General features: G+C 41.4%; 1 protein-coding gene across 1 annotated transcript; it reads right to left on the bottom strand.

The window, feature by feature from the left end:
• Positions 1 to 1,186: 1,186 nt before the first annotated feature.
• LRRC31 (leucine rich repeat containing 31) lies at positions 1,187 to 13,802 on the bottom strand. The gene is made up of 10 exons (XM_054386231.1): positions 13,790 to 13,802; positions 11,869 to 12,126; positions 10,435 to 10,584; positions 9,883 to 10,050; positions 7,255 to 7,422; positions 6,242 to 6,409; positions 5,308 to 5,475; positions 4,013 to 4,180; positions 2,678 to 2,845; positions 1,187 to 1,506 (listed from the first exon to the last, which is right to left on the bottom strand). Exons 1-10 carry the CDS (start codon positions 13,800 to 13,802, stop codon positions 1,187 to 1,189), a joined length of 1,749 nt encoding a protein of 582 aa, XP_054242206.1.
• Positions 13,803 to 14,020: the final 218 nt, after the last annotated feature.

Raw genomic sequence — 14,020 nt, 5'->3', positions numbered from 1 at the left:
TTTGGCTCTGTGTAAGCAAATACAACAAAATGTCAAAGAAGGCATTATCAAATGAACAAAAGGAGGAGCCACTCACGTGTCCCAAGTTGGTGCTTCTTCTAACAAGTCTTGGGCACAGAGCAGGCAGCTGTGCTCTTAGCTGGAATAATAAACTTTGCTTATTTCATTCATCTTTAGTGTCAGGAAAAGAACACTGTCTACATCACAAGGTGTTGTGAACATTAATGGATTACTCTTGAATGCAAGGAAGCATGTAGGCAATGCAGGGACTCACACTGGCTTTCATCTCTTCCCAAACTCTTAGTTCTGGAAGTTTTGTGTTGCATATCATAAAAGGGTCTGTACAGAAAGCACAGATTAGGTAAGGCTGAAAGAGCTCAGGATGAGAAGGTGCATCCCTAAAGTATCCTGCTTTGTATAGCATTACCCAGAATGCTTACAGATTGCTTTGTATCCCAAATCCTTGCTAAGGTAGCAGGACATTATCTCAGATTTAACCTACCACAGCATTCCCCTTGCTCCTGAGACCTGCAAAGACTCCAGCCAACTTTCTTACCTTGATTTTATGCTGATTCTGTACACAGGACTCATCTACACTATGAGATGGCATCAAGGGCTGGAGTAGAGGCAGAACAGCTCCTTCTGTAGTCTCCTTACTGAGCTAATATATAATTCTGAGTTGTTGGGATGCCTTCCAAATCTCATACTTACATGACAAAGAGGCAAAGGTTTGGGGGAGAAGAAACTAAAATTTAAAACAGAGGTTTCAAGTATTTTCACATTAGAGGCATCATCCTTATGCACATGAGGCCATATTCACAGTGCCCACCCCCTTGCATCAGCACACACCTCAGCCACTTCCTCCCCTCACTGTCAAACCTGTGTGTGTCCATCTGAAATCACCACTGCTCTTTGACAGTTGTCACTGCAGTATTCACAAGGGGAAGACTGAGTGTGTGTAGTACTGTGAGCACGGCTTAGAGAACCTGATAGAATGTATCAGTCAATGGAGAGATCCAGGCATGCAGAAGGTTAAATTACAACAGTTTTCTATAATTGTGGAACTATTTCAAGAGCTCTCACGAGGGAAGAGTTCTGAAAACCAGGCTGTCTTCTCAGTTAGAGACACGTAACGCTTGGCTCCTGTGCTGCTTGTGAATGGCCCTTCAGGAACCTTCAACCTCCATCAGCAGTCAAAACGAATGTTTCTTTTGCTGCCTTGATTAAAGCTCTCCAGTTGTTTCTGCTGCGACTCTGAAAGGAGCCACCTCTGCATCCCCAGCTCTGCCAAGGCAGGCAGCTGTGTCAGGGCTGCTAGCAGCTCGCTGAACCATGTCCCACAGTCACGGCAGGATGACGGTCGAAGGCTGACATCCAGCTCTGAGAGTTCTTTGAATGCTGCTAAGCCTTGACAGAAGAGGACCCACCCTTCATCAGAGATGTTGTTGTTATAGCTCACATCCAGCTCCCGCAATCTGGCTAGGTGGCCGTCCTGCGCCAGTAGCGCTGTAAGAAACGACACAAACACAGCTAACGCATCCTGGCAAGTGCTTTGAAAGCTTTCTAAGGAGCAGCATTTTAACACCACGTTATTTAAGGTTTTTCAGCAGTCAAACAGCAAGATTCAGCTCCTCAGTAATATAAAACCACTTGCTGTTGATCTCAGACCCTTTTGTCACAGCTGAAGGAGTGTGCAACATTTAAAAGGCAGGCAATTGGAAAGGAACAGAAGTAACAAGTTAAAATTGCATGGCAGCCTAGAAGCCAGTTGGAAGGAAGTTATATCAAGTGCCAATTAAAACAGGCAGACAGGCTTCACAGGGAGATGTAGAAAGGGGAAAGCAAAACTAGATGAGGTTGCATGATTACAACAACCACCTCTCACTGTCGGAGGGTAATGGACATAATATGCCCTAAAGGGAACTGGGATGCTTAAGGTATGATTGGCAAAGGAGACATCCATTGAGGGTGATGTTTGTGAAAGCAGAAATATTCAGGCTTCTCAGCAGCCTTCAGATTACAGAGCTTTAATAGCTGTCACACAACCACTGCCAGTCCCAGACACAAACCCCATGAGTCAGGCCCACAGAATCACAAGGATGATTATAAAATAAACAGATTTTAAAAGGATCCTGGGCTTTATTCCTTCATCAGGTTTCCACTTTCCAGTATTTCTGAGCAGCTGCTAAGAGGTGGGAGAAAATATTTCTCTTTTAATTCTCCCACAACAGCCTGGCCCCAGAAGCACACCTAGTGGACTGAGAGCTGGCAGTGCCTGTATTATTGGCTGTCACCATCTACATTTTCTATAAATTACTGAACCCAAAACAGCAACTGAGCAAAATAAAATTCAGAGGCAGCTTTAAATAATAATAATTAAACCAAAACAAAACAGATATAAACCCTACATTTTCTAAATGCTGCCTTTTTGTACTGACAGATAAATCAGCTACAAGATTCTTTGCACTTTGCTCTTTGTTTCAGCTTTTGCACTGTGCATGCACAGGGAACAGCCCTCAGCAAAATGAAACAGAAAAAAAAAAAACCACTGCTGTATTTCCCATCTTTTCTTTTGATTTATGCAAAAACATGCTCAGCCCATGGAACAAGTCCCTTCTGACTTGTGGTCTAAATGCCCCAGCTCCTTGACTGCTAGTAAATACCATGTTATACATACTTAGAAGCGTCAAATCTTCAGCCACCAAGTTACAGCTGCTCAGTCTTAACACTTGAATCTCCGTTGCAAGCTTTAGTGCTCCCAAAAGCAGCTTTAGGTTCCCACCAACGCACTTATTCCAAGATAGGTCTAATATCTCCAGTTCAGGAAGGTGAAGGGCAGCCTCAGCTGAAAAGATTAAGACCAGCAACTTCTGCTTACTAAGAGAAGACAACAGGGCCTTGACAGACACCTCACTGGCAATTCAGCTGCAAATAGGCTCCGAACAGGCTGCCTACTTGTGCTTACAATGACTTAATTTATCCTAGTAGAAGCCAGACAAAAGAGTATAAGAAGAGCCTGCCTGTAGAATATTTAAAGACTCTGTGGAGGGGGTTCTTGCTCTGTTTACATTATTGGCTTCACCTTGTCCCACTGAAGTTAAATTAATTTAATAGCTTGTTTTAAACAATTTTGTCTTGATTTAAAGACAGCATTTTTTTTTCCTGTGAACTCACCATGCAAGGTGGAATGCTCTGTTATCTTCTGACAATACCAATTTCCATGATGTCACTCTTACATAATTGTAATGATATAAATATAGTACTGTTCCTGCAGGGATCTCAGACCAGTTTAGTCTGCTACTGCTTCTGCTGAAAGCAAGCAAGCTTTACTATAAGTTTCAATGTCACTCGTAAGCAGCATAAAATACAAGTACAATACACAGTGGCTAACAGATCCCTCTGTACTTAGATTTCATGTGCCATATGGAACACCTATCAAAGGGACAGTGCAGCCACTAATCTAGTGAGATTTGCAATAAGCAGGCAAAAGAGGCTGAATTTACACATCCTGTGTCAGACTGGACTTTTCTTCATGGCTCTGCAATACCTTTTCCACTACTGCAGTCATCACCTTAGTTTCTCCACTGCCCCATCCTTAACTACATCTCAGAAAGTTTCTTCTGAAACTTCTTCCTGCAGTGAGGTGAAAAACGTTCAGCCAAAACTTTGCCCTACAAAACTGCAAATGCAGTGTTACAACCAAACTAAAATTATAGCATAGTATGAAATCACGTTTTCCTTTCTTGTCCAAAAGTAGGGAGTATACAAAAGCTTCCTGTCAGACAAAACACTAAAAGGACTTTATCTAGTCAGGTGTAATGGGGAAGGCACACAGTGGTCTTCCCTTGCAAACAGGTCCCATGAAGCACTGGTTTCACCACAGGCTTTTTAATTTGGGACCTGTGGTGTAAAATAACCATGAGCTCTGGAGTTCAGCCAAAGGGGAGTGAAATGCTTTGTTCCACAAGGATACAGAGAGAATAGACAACACTTTAAAAAAAAACATTCCTACCTAGTGATGAAAATGACTCTTCACCTAAATCACAGTTGCTGATGGCCAAAGATCTCAGCTTCGGTAAAAACCTGAGCCTGCCCAGAAGAGGCTCAGGTGAGACTCCTACATTTTTATTCGAAGATAAATTCAGCTCTTGAAGATTGGAGAGTAAAGGTATCACCTGGGCTATGAAAACATGAAATATTTATTAGGCAGTCACTGATCCAGAACAAATATGTAGTTGTATATTTGCCTGACATAATTTCTTGTCTTTATAAATCAATCTGAAAGTCAAAGCCAAGTTCTGACACTCAAATTTATGGTGAGTAGTGTTTTAGTCCATAAATAGCCTTGTAATTTTCACAGCAGGGGTGTGTAAGAAATTAGGTATTCCACACTGCATGGAAGGTTGTCAGAGCATGGCTTCCTGTTGAAATTTTCTAGGTGAAGTAGGGAATTTAACGTTAAATGTTAAGGGGGTTAATTCCAAATGTCTTCACTGCTCACTGAAACTCCTTTATACTCATGTTCTTTTGCTCTATTAGTCAATAAATTAAAAACAAAGCATGACGGCTATGACTAATAGTTAATAATTCCCCAATGCTTCCTCAATGGCTTTTCAAATTATCTTCTTTAAGATGTGGACAATACAGGCTTTGAGTCATGAGATTTTTGATGTTGTTCTGTGGAGTAAAAAACAAAGTTAAAAAGTTATGATAATGCACACAGAAAAATAAATCATCTCACTGAATGGGAAAAGTCTTTTAGTTCCTGATAGTACTTCAGAGTTGGATCACTTCAGCCTGGAAGCTGTAATCATCAGCTTTTCTTCAAAGCAGCAGCAATGCAAGATCTCCTACCATGAGTCTCTACCTGACTTACAATTCACCAAGTGAGTTTTAGGCAGTTACCTTTACCTGCACATACACACCCTGGATCCATGGCAGTTTAAACCATCAGGAGAACTGTCCCTGGATCTTTCCAAAATTACTGACTATCAACAACAGCAGCTCTCAGTGCAGTTCATACATTCCCATCATGGGCCTGAATCGTGGCAGATTCAGGTCCATAGTTCCACATGGGATCAGTTACTACAAGATTTCCTTTGAATGAGGAAAAATTCCCCTCCACACTGAATAAAGAAAGCTATCCTCCACACTGAATAAAGAAAGCTATCCTCCACACTGCACTGCCAGAACTGCCTGAAGAAAATGTCCTGAGATCTGCTAGACTGGGCTGGGCAGAAACACCCTTGAGATACTTTCAGAAGTCAAACCCTAGCTTCTGAATGGATTTCCTCAGCACATCCTTACACAGAACAGTCACATCCTCTTCTGTTAGACAGCACCGGTGGAGATCAAGGACTTCCAGATTTTTCAAGCTGGCCAGATGAGCAGTCAAGTCTTTAAAGCCACCACCAATCTCTTTATTATATGATATGTCTAACTTTCTTAGCACTGCAAGGTGCTGTAAAGCAGCATCTGAAATGGAAAAGGGAGCAGGCTGGTCACTGGCTGCTGCAACAGCACAGGTCACAGCTTCAGTATTTATTTAATATCAAAGTTTGCAATATCAAGGTATTGCAGGCAAAGCTCTTAGGCTAAGCTTCAGTGTATAATCACAGCAGACACACAGTAATGCCACAAAGCTTCCCCATCTCTGCAACTCCATTCTTCCCTGAAAGAGCAGGTGAAGGTGAGGCCAGCTCATTCCCCAGATCCATTCAATCCTCATCCTTTTGCTGAAATTACTACTGATGTGCTAATTAGTGCCAGTTGTTTTGTCTTATGGATCAGACCTCCACTAGGGAGAGAGACAGATAATAAGCCAATTTCAGATGGCATCACTGGACACTCATTAAGTCATGATGGTGAATTTGAGTTTCCCTCTGAGAGCAGGATTACCTTGTTAAAAGTTTGCCAGCCTCTCTGTGCCCTTGTCTATGCTCCGTCAGGGGAGAGAGGAAGCACATCCAGAGAGCCACTAATCTACCCTAAGATGTGTCTCAGATAAATGGGGTGGAGGGTAACTCTCCCCATTGACTCTCACATGTTTGAGCTCAAGGAAGATAAATGCTACTCCTGCTGGAAGTCTCTGTAGTCTTTTATCAATCCTCAAACAGCAAATAACGATTGCCCATTAATACTGCCAAACCATCAGCAAAATCCCACCTCATTGCCTTTCCTAAATGATTTTCAGATGTACAATTTATTCAGAATGAAAGTCTTTCTGAACATAAAGTCTAACCTAAGCCCTGGAGGCTGTCGTGCTTTAATCCACACATGTGCAAGTTTAACTCTTTCAAGCCTGGCACGTGTTTCAGATCCTGAGCAATAGCTTTCATGCTGGAGCCGATCTGTGTGTTGATAGAGAGATCTAATACCTCGAGGTTTGGGATCACAGTCAGAATTTCAGCTGGGGGAAGAAAAAGAAAACCAGAGCTTGTAAATGTCTGGAAAATATATAGGTGAAGCCTAGGAAAATATATCACCCTAACAAACAGGAAGAGGCTGGTTTTGCCTGTATGTGTGGTTTGGGCTTACTAAGTTCCTGTTCTACCTAAAAAATAGAGCAAAACAAAAGTTGGACAGGAATCAAGAAAATCAGTGAAAAGTCTGCATGAAAAGAAAGGTGAAAAAATACAAGAACAGTACCAAATACAAGAAAAGTACAGAATAAAAAGGCAGGAATACAAAGAGAAAGACAAATTTCTAATGAAAAGAGAGAGGACTGTGTGTTGTATATGGGCCATCTCCTGCAGTGCAGATGAGACCACAAGGGCTTTTCTTTAGGGAGAAAATATCTTTCAAAATACAGAATCAGATCAAAAGGCCACACAGGATTCAGTTGTGGTGAGAGGAAAGACGGGAGAGGTGATGAGTGGTTAACAACTTAGCCTAAATTCCCATCCCTCAGGCCTTCTTTCCCATCTCATGGCTGAATACAAATTCAGCTGCTTAATTCTGTCACACTTGACTTGCTCAGGGTCTCAAAGGATCCAGCCACCCTGAACCACTGAAGCAGACTGTGGTTTAGATCTAACTCTTCTTCTGAACCCTACCTCATTTGATCAGAGAGAACAACTTTCTTCTTTTGAATAAATTTCATTAAATCCACACACTCTGTAGTAAATACTGTTACAATACAGAGCCTGAAATAAGTTAACTTTCCACTAAACTTGAGCTCAATACAACCATCATCTAAGGCAGACAAGTGGCATTGTGAGGCCAGACTCAATCCAGCTAGATGGACACACATACCAAGGGATTCTCCATCCTTTGCTGTCAGGTTACAGTCTGTAATTTTCAGAAGTTTTAACTTGCATTCTTTCTGGAGTTTCTTTGTCAGGAGTGACAGTCTTCCACCTATGTTACTGTTCCATGATAAATCCAGTTCTTCAAGTTGAGAAATGATTTCAGATGCCTCTCCTGTAACAGAAGTCTAAGATGATTTGTTCTAGGTATCGAATTCAGTGAAAGATAAAAACACAAGTTTGGAATGGATTAAAGAGGAAGGTTAATCACTTAATTCTCAACTCACTATATTTTAAATGGCTTGCCAGGAAAATTGGTATATGTCATAAATTATTGCTACTGCAGCAATGGTGTATAAATTTCCACCTTGTCTAAGAAGCAACATAGATCACAAGTCATTGTCACAGTACACACAACCTATTCAGGTTCCCAGATCCTTATCAGATTGTTTGGCCATCACTGTAGACCTGTGCCAGGACCCAGAAAGTCCAGTCTACAGGGAAATCAATACAAGTGACAAGTCTGAATTTACTGCCCTGAATAGTTCTGCTCTATTTTATTTGGCAGACTTCCAACATCCTCTGTACTATGTCCACAGGTCATTTTGAAGGGGATGAAAGAAGTCTTCTCACAACTATTTCTGAAACATAAAACTTGCATTTCTGAGAGGAATTTCTGACTCACATCATAACAAATCAAGATGAGCATTGTTTTGGCCCAAACTTTCCCATGATTCCAAGGCAGACAGCACTGATTTTGATTACACTCAGAAAAATGAGCCTTTTCCGGGCTGGATGCACCCACCAATGTGAACTGTGTTAGTGCTTCTTTGTAATACCAACACCCCACTGCTAAATCCAGCTCCCTCACTTCCTTTCCCTCCAGAGAAGGGAGGCAGATGCATATTTGCATAAACTCATTCCCAAGAAGGATCAATTAATCAGGCCATATGCAAATACAATTTCAAAGTGTCATAGAGAAAGTTGATCTGAAGTCTTGACATCAAGCCAGTAATTGAGAATTGTATTTTAATAATAAACCCCTTTCATGTCTGTGTGCTTTCATAATTAATTCTTCACAAAAAAATTATAATAGGAAATTAATGATTTAACTTTTTTTTTTTTTAAGTGAACATCCAGGTTTGAGAGAAAAGGACATGTCTTAATTTTTTTTTTTGCATATATGTTAAAGTGTTGTCTCAGTCTTGAATACTGAGCAATGCTCTGCAGCTGAGAAGTGGGTTTGCCTCTGCCCCACAGCTTGTCTCCGTTTGACATGAGGACTTAGCATGCCAAACAAATTTTCCACCCAGAAGATAAATAAAGGAGTACAACTCCAGGAATCGTTTCCTACCACCTCTCACAGTCACAGCTCTGAGCAATCACATAGGAGAGGTTGGTTTTATAGTTATGTTTGAGGCATTGATTTCTAAGCACAATGCACCGAGTCCACAAGTGGTCACACCGCCCCAGACAGATGCTATTTTGAAAATCACAAGCAAAAGCAATGCAAACTGACTCTTGCTGTTCCACATGTCAAGAACATCATTTTTTGACGAGAAATTCAAGTCCTACAATCAGTTTCAGCAGAGGCCAAGCCAGAAAGAGGAAGGAAACAGCACAGGAGAACCAGGCAGAATAAATCTATTGGAAATATAACCAATGAAACTCAAGAGGGAAAAAAAAATATGAGAAAAGGGGTTGAAAAAGGATGAAATAAATTTGAAAAAATGTGATGAAAATGACACACAGGCTTTAACCTCAGCAGAAGCAGACTAAGTATTTTCACCAGCTTTTGTAGAGTTTTCCTGCCCAACAGTCAGTGTGACCCACTGTTGACTTACCACCACATATGTCATTTTATTACTGAACTTTTCCTGGGAAAAGCCTGAATGACATAAATGAATGACATAAATCCCAGCTTTATAACTCAGACTGATTTTTAGAACTTGCAAATTAAGCAGTAGCTACTGTAGTTCCCAGCTGATTGTGTTTCTCCTTCTTTTTGATACAAATCACAGACCCACCTCGGAGTAAACTCCAGGCCCAGAGGAAAGTGACTCAGCATCAGAACCTTAGTGCATAACACCATCTTTAAAACTTTTACATCTCATGCCTTGGGGGCAGCAGGGTTGCAGGCACCCCAAGCAAGGAAGTAAGTAGAGGAATAAGATCCTCCAAGAATTGCAAAACCAATTTATAATGCTTTGAGGCAGCACTGGTGGTTTAAAGCCTCCTCCAAATGATTTATTTTTTTTGTGATGAGCCCTCATCTGTCCTGCAGCATGAAGACCTAGGGTGACCCTGTTATGACTGACTCTGTTTCAGTTCTCTGTCTACCATTAGATATCAAAGCTAGCCAAAATAATACTTATCCAAATTGAAAACATGCTTTCCTGCAAACAGGACTGAATTCTGTTCCCTTCTGAATATGAGAGCTTTGTACCCTGAGAAATGAACTCAGCAGATACTCAAATGCATAAGGCCACTCATAAGCTCAAGTTCTTTCCACTCTTTCACAGCAGGAGTTTCCCTTGCCCAGTATGAAAGCAGCAGGAGTAGGATGTAGGATGAGCTGAGATGGATTACATTAGACTCAAGCTGTCTGGAAGTAAATGTAAATGAAATCCTGTACCTAAGGAGATGACATCCTCAGCTGTCAGCCTGCAGTTGTTAAGTCGAAGGACTTTTAACAGGTTCACTTGATGAAGATGAACAGTGAGAGCTTTCAAAGTCCCACCAACACAACCATTCCAAGACAGGCTGATCTCTTCCAGCTCTCGGAGAAATGGCAGTAAAGAAGCTGTGAAAAGAAATAAAAATAAAATAAAGTGTATTGTGTTTGCACATTATCTACTCACCCTGGAGTTCAATACATCTTAATACAGAGATGCTTTCTACAACCAACACAGCATTATAAAGGCATAAAAATTTGCACCTCAGGTTTCTGATCTGTAGTCTGAGTGTAAGGACATTCACCTGCTTCACACACTTGTAGGGTTTTTATATTTAAATATGCTACATAATTTATATAATTTATTGATTAAGATTTCTCAGGGCCCTAGGACCATCAAATCAAATATTAAAGCCAGACCTTTGTAAAAGCAAGACAGGGGAAAAGAGGAGAGTGAATAATTGAATAGGCAAAGAAGAATGAAAGACATGTATTAATAAAATGTGTCTTTACCCAGCTCTGTTACATCTGCTGCACTTAGTGCACAGTTATTTAGATCCAGATTCTTCCTACTGTGTTTCTTGCCCAGTTTCTGCATGAATTGGTTAAATCTCTGCTCACCAGATGGTGACTCTGCTTCAGAAATAAGATGTGAAAGTCCATCTGAATAAGAAAGAAACAGGGTCCTGGTTACCTCTGCTGCTAACACAATGTGTAAAACTTGTAGGCTGTAGGGTGAACATTTTCACAGAATCACAGAATTAACCAAGTTGGAAAAGACCTTTGAGATCATCAAGTCCAACCTATCACCCAACACTATCTAATCAACTAAACCATGGCATAAGTTCTTCATGCAGTCTTATTTTAAATACTTCTAGGGGTGGTGACCTCCTCCACCACCTCCCTCAGCAACCCATTCCAATGGCCAATCACTCTTTCTGTGAAGAATCTCTTCCTAACATCCAGGCTAAACCTCCCCATTTTAGGAAATGGACTAAATCTGTCAGTAAACCAAGCTATCTTGACCAGTGTGGACCAATAACCTGAGTGTAAAGATCACTATAAATCAGATCACCACAAAGCTTTAGCAGATCAGTAATTTCATATAATGTCTATAGCCAAAAAAAAAAAAAAAAAAGCAGCCAAAAATTTCACAAAACAGTGTTCCTAGTTTCAGTAGCTGTCCTCTCACTCTTTCCCCAAAATTACTCAAAACTCTTAGGACAAGGATGGGGATCTAAGCCTCATCATCCAGCTCTCTTTTAAAATTAGCCTCGTTTTCTCTAGTACGGATGCAAAGAGTATTTTTGTGTGCATAAATTAACATACATGATGAATTTCCATTCCCTTCCCCTCCTCCTCACCAGTGTCCAGTGGTCAGAAACGTCTGCTCTTGTTGTCTGCCTTTAGCAGCAGGATGGCCAGAGACATATCTTAAATACAAGCCAAACTACTGCTCAGATCTTGGCTTTGAAACCAAATAAGCTCTGCAGCTAATGAGCTGACTCCAGCACTGCCCTCTCGCTTTGGAGATAGAGAGAGGGTTCACCCAAAAGCTTTATCCCTCCTCAGCAACATGGATCTCACTCCTTGCTTGGCACCTACCAAATTAGAGGGCACATGCTTGACAATCATAGAATCATAGAATCATAGAATCATAGAATCAAGAAGGCTGGAAGAGACCTCAAAGATCATCGAGTCCAACCTGTCACCCTAAACCTCATGACTATCTAAACCATGGCACCAAGTGCCACGTCCAATCCCCTCTTGAACACCTCCAGGGATGGTGACTCCACCACCTCCCTGGGCAGCCCAGGGAGGTGGTCCAGTCAGGAACAAATCCGAGCTAAAGTATAAGCTGTAGGCAGCAAAATGCAGGATTCTGGCATCAAGAAAAGCAGCTGATTTTCTATGAATTAAATACATCCACATGCACACCTGCATTACCTTCTACAGGGAGATCTTGCTTCTCATTCTGATCATCAGTTCCAGAGTTGTCTATTTCTGTTTCTTTGATTTCACTTCTGTCCTTGCCCTCAGATTTCCCAATGTCAAAGCCCCTGAAGAATTTTCTGATGGCTGAAGGCTGCTCTTCTCTTTTTCCAGAAGAGGAACTCTTCCCTTGGAATTGTTTTATAACAAAGCCAAATGGGGAGCTCTTCGGGATGTCCTCTTCATGCTTATCCCTGCAGCTCTGAATGTCATCTGTCAGGGGATGAACAGACAGAAAGAATTAGTTTTAGAAACATTTATTTTTGCTTACCTTCTTTCATAATGGCAGATGCAAGGAGAATTTCCTACTATTCTCTCCTTCCTAAGACCAGAAAAGCAGTGTCTAGTAGACCACACTCTGAATTCATTTTCCCTCCTTCAAAAGGAACTGGAAATGCTCTGTATTAGCACAGCACTCAGTGGTCCCAGTTGCCTGTGGTACAAGTGTCACTCTCTGCTGCTTCATTAATGCAGACTGCCCCTAAGGTCATCCCACCCAGCCACCCAGCACTGAGGGCTGACCTGCTGCTTCCACTGTCATTTAATCCCCAGGCTCAGCTCACAGTCTTGTGGCCACATTTAAGTAACAAGGCTGAGATGTCCCTGTTTTGAGGGGATGTTAGTTCAAGTTTGACACCAATGTGATTCTCCATGCCAGAGGCCAGTCCAGCAGTCAGGAAGGTGAGAGGAGGAAGTGTGCAACAGGAAGTACAAGAACATCCTTGCCTGAACAATTCCATAGGCTCCCAAACTGAGGGTAGAACAGGCAAACAGAACCTTAGTGCAAAGCTGATAGTGCAGAAACCAACCAGGCATCCTAGCTATGAACACTGGGAGTGTTCCACTGCTGGAAGGAAACAAGCCCCCCCAGACACCTTGTTGGAACAGTTTAGTACTTCACTGATCTCAGTTTCAGTGACCAACTCACAGGGAAATTAAAGTTTGGCTTTATAATTTCTACACATTCTTTGCTTATTTCTGTTTCTACTACACAAGCTATAATAACCTGGTGATTCTGAAGCTGCTTCGTTTTTCTCCTAACGTGAATTGAATGCTCTTTCTTTAGTTTTAATGCCAGCATTTGCCCACGCACATGCTTTTAACAGAGCAGGCATTAAAAACTAAGCAGGTATTCATTGACTTCTGCTTTGTAAGGACTATGTGGAAAAGACATGTATCAAATTCTACTGTTTGCTGGAAGGGGAATGACCTGCACTCAGACCTCAATCCTGTAACACACCAGAGCTCATAAATGGATATCTGTGCTCACACAGATTCCCCCTTCCCTGGTACAGGCCCCCACATAACATTCATTCCACAATTTGCTGTCATCCGTAGAGCACATGAACATTTTAATAACTGTCAGCTACACAGAATGTCACTGGCATCAACTTTCCAAAAAAGAGAAACGTGTGAGGAAGGATCAGAAACTCTCTGACTTGTACAGATAGTTTCCATGTTATTATAGCAAGAGTAAGGCCAGGGGGAAAACATCAGAGTAAAGCAGGTTAGAAAGGTTAGGAACATTTACATTCTTTTATCTGTGTGCATGTGTATATAAATGTGGGTATATATATATACTGATGTATACACATCAGTTTTCTTATTGTTTTCTTATTGTTTTCTTATTACACACAATTTTCTTACTGTGTTGGAAGTTACCTGCCTTTGAACAAGTGTTCAGGGCAGAGTACTTAAAATTATGAAAAGTCCTGCTCTTCAGAGCCTGTCAGAGCTGTATTTCTTCTAAATACAAAACCTACACAAAGCAATGTCACTAGGTGTCCATGCACATTTATGGAGCTGGAAAGCAGCACTGGTCACCCTTGCTGTGTCTTCATGCTGTAGGGTAGTATTATTTTAAAGATAAACATACCTGTCTTTTCCATTGGCACACTTGAGGATCTCTTTCACATTTCAGAGAACTTTCAGGACTTGCAGAAGTGAGCCATGGCATGCAAACAAATTCTCACTTCTTTCCCTAAGAGAACTTTCCAGGTGGTTTTCTTTTCAGAGTTTCTGTCTTCATCAGTTTGATTACAGCAGCTCAGCACAAGTGATTTGTGGTTCCTTCCCAATGCCTCTATTCCTCTGCACTATCTCCCAT

Source organism: Indicator indicator, chromosome 13 (assembly GCF_027791375.1).
Source record: "Indicator indicator isolate 239-I01 chromosome 13, UM_Iind_1.1, whole genome shotgun sequence".
In the NCBI taxonomy this organism is placed as follows: domain Eukaryota; kingdom Metazoa; phylum Chordata; class Aves; order Piciformes; family Indicatoridae; genus Indicator; species Indicator indicator.
The sequence above is the reverse complement of the archived record's forward strand: the minus strand, read 5'-3'. Positions and strand labels throughout refer to the sequence as shown.

Coding starts and splice junctions, on each gene's coding strand:
- LRRC31 (XM_054386231.1), bottom strand. Junction 10,051..10,434: donor AGCAGATGTAACAGAGCTGG/GTAAAGACACAT, acceptor TTCTTTTCACAG/CTTCTTTACTGCCATTTCTC. Junction 7,423..9,882: donor TGAGGATGTCATCTCCTTAG/GTACAGGATTTC, acceptor CTTCTGTTACAG/GAGAGGCATCTGAAATCATT.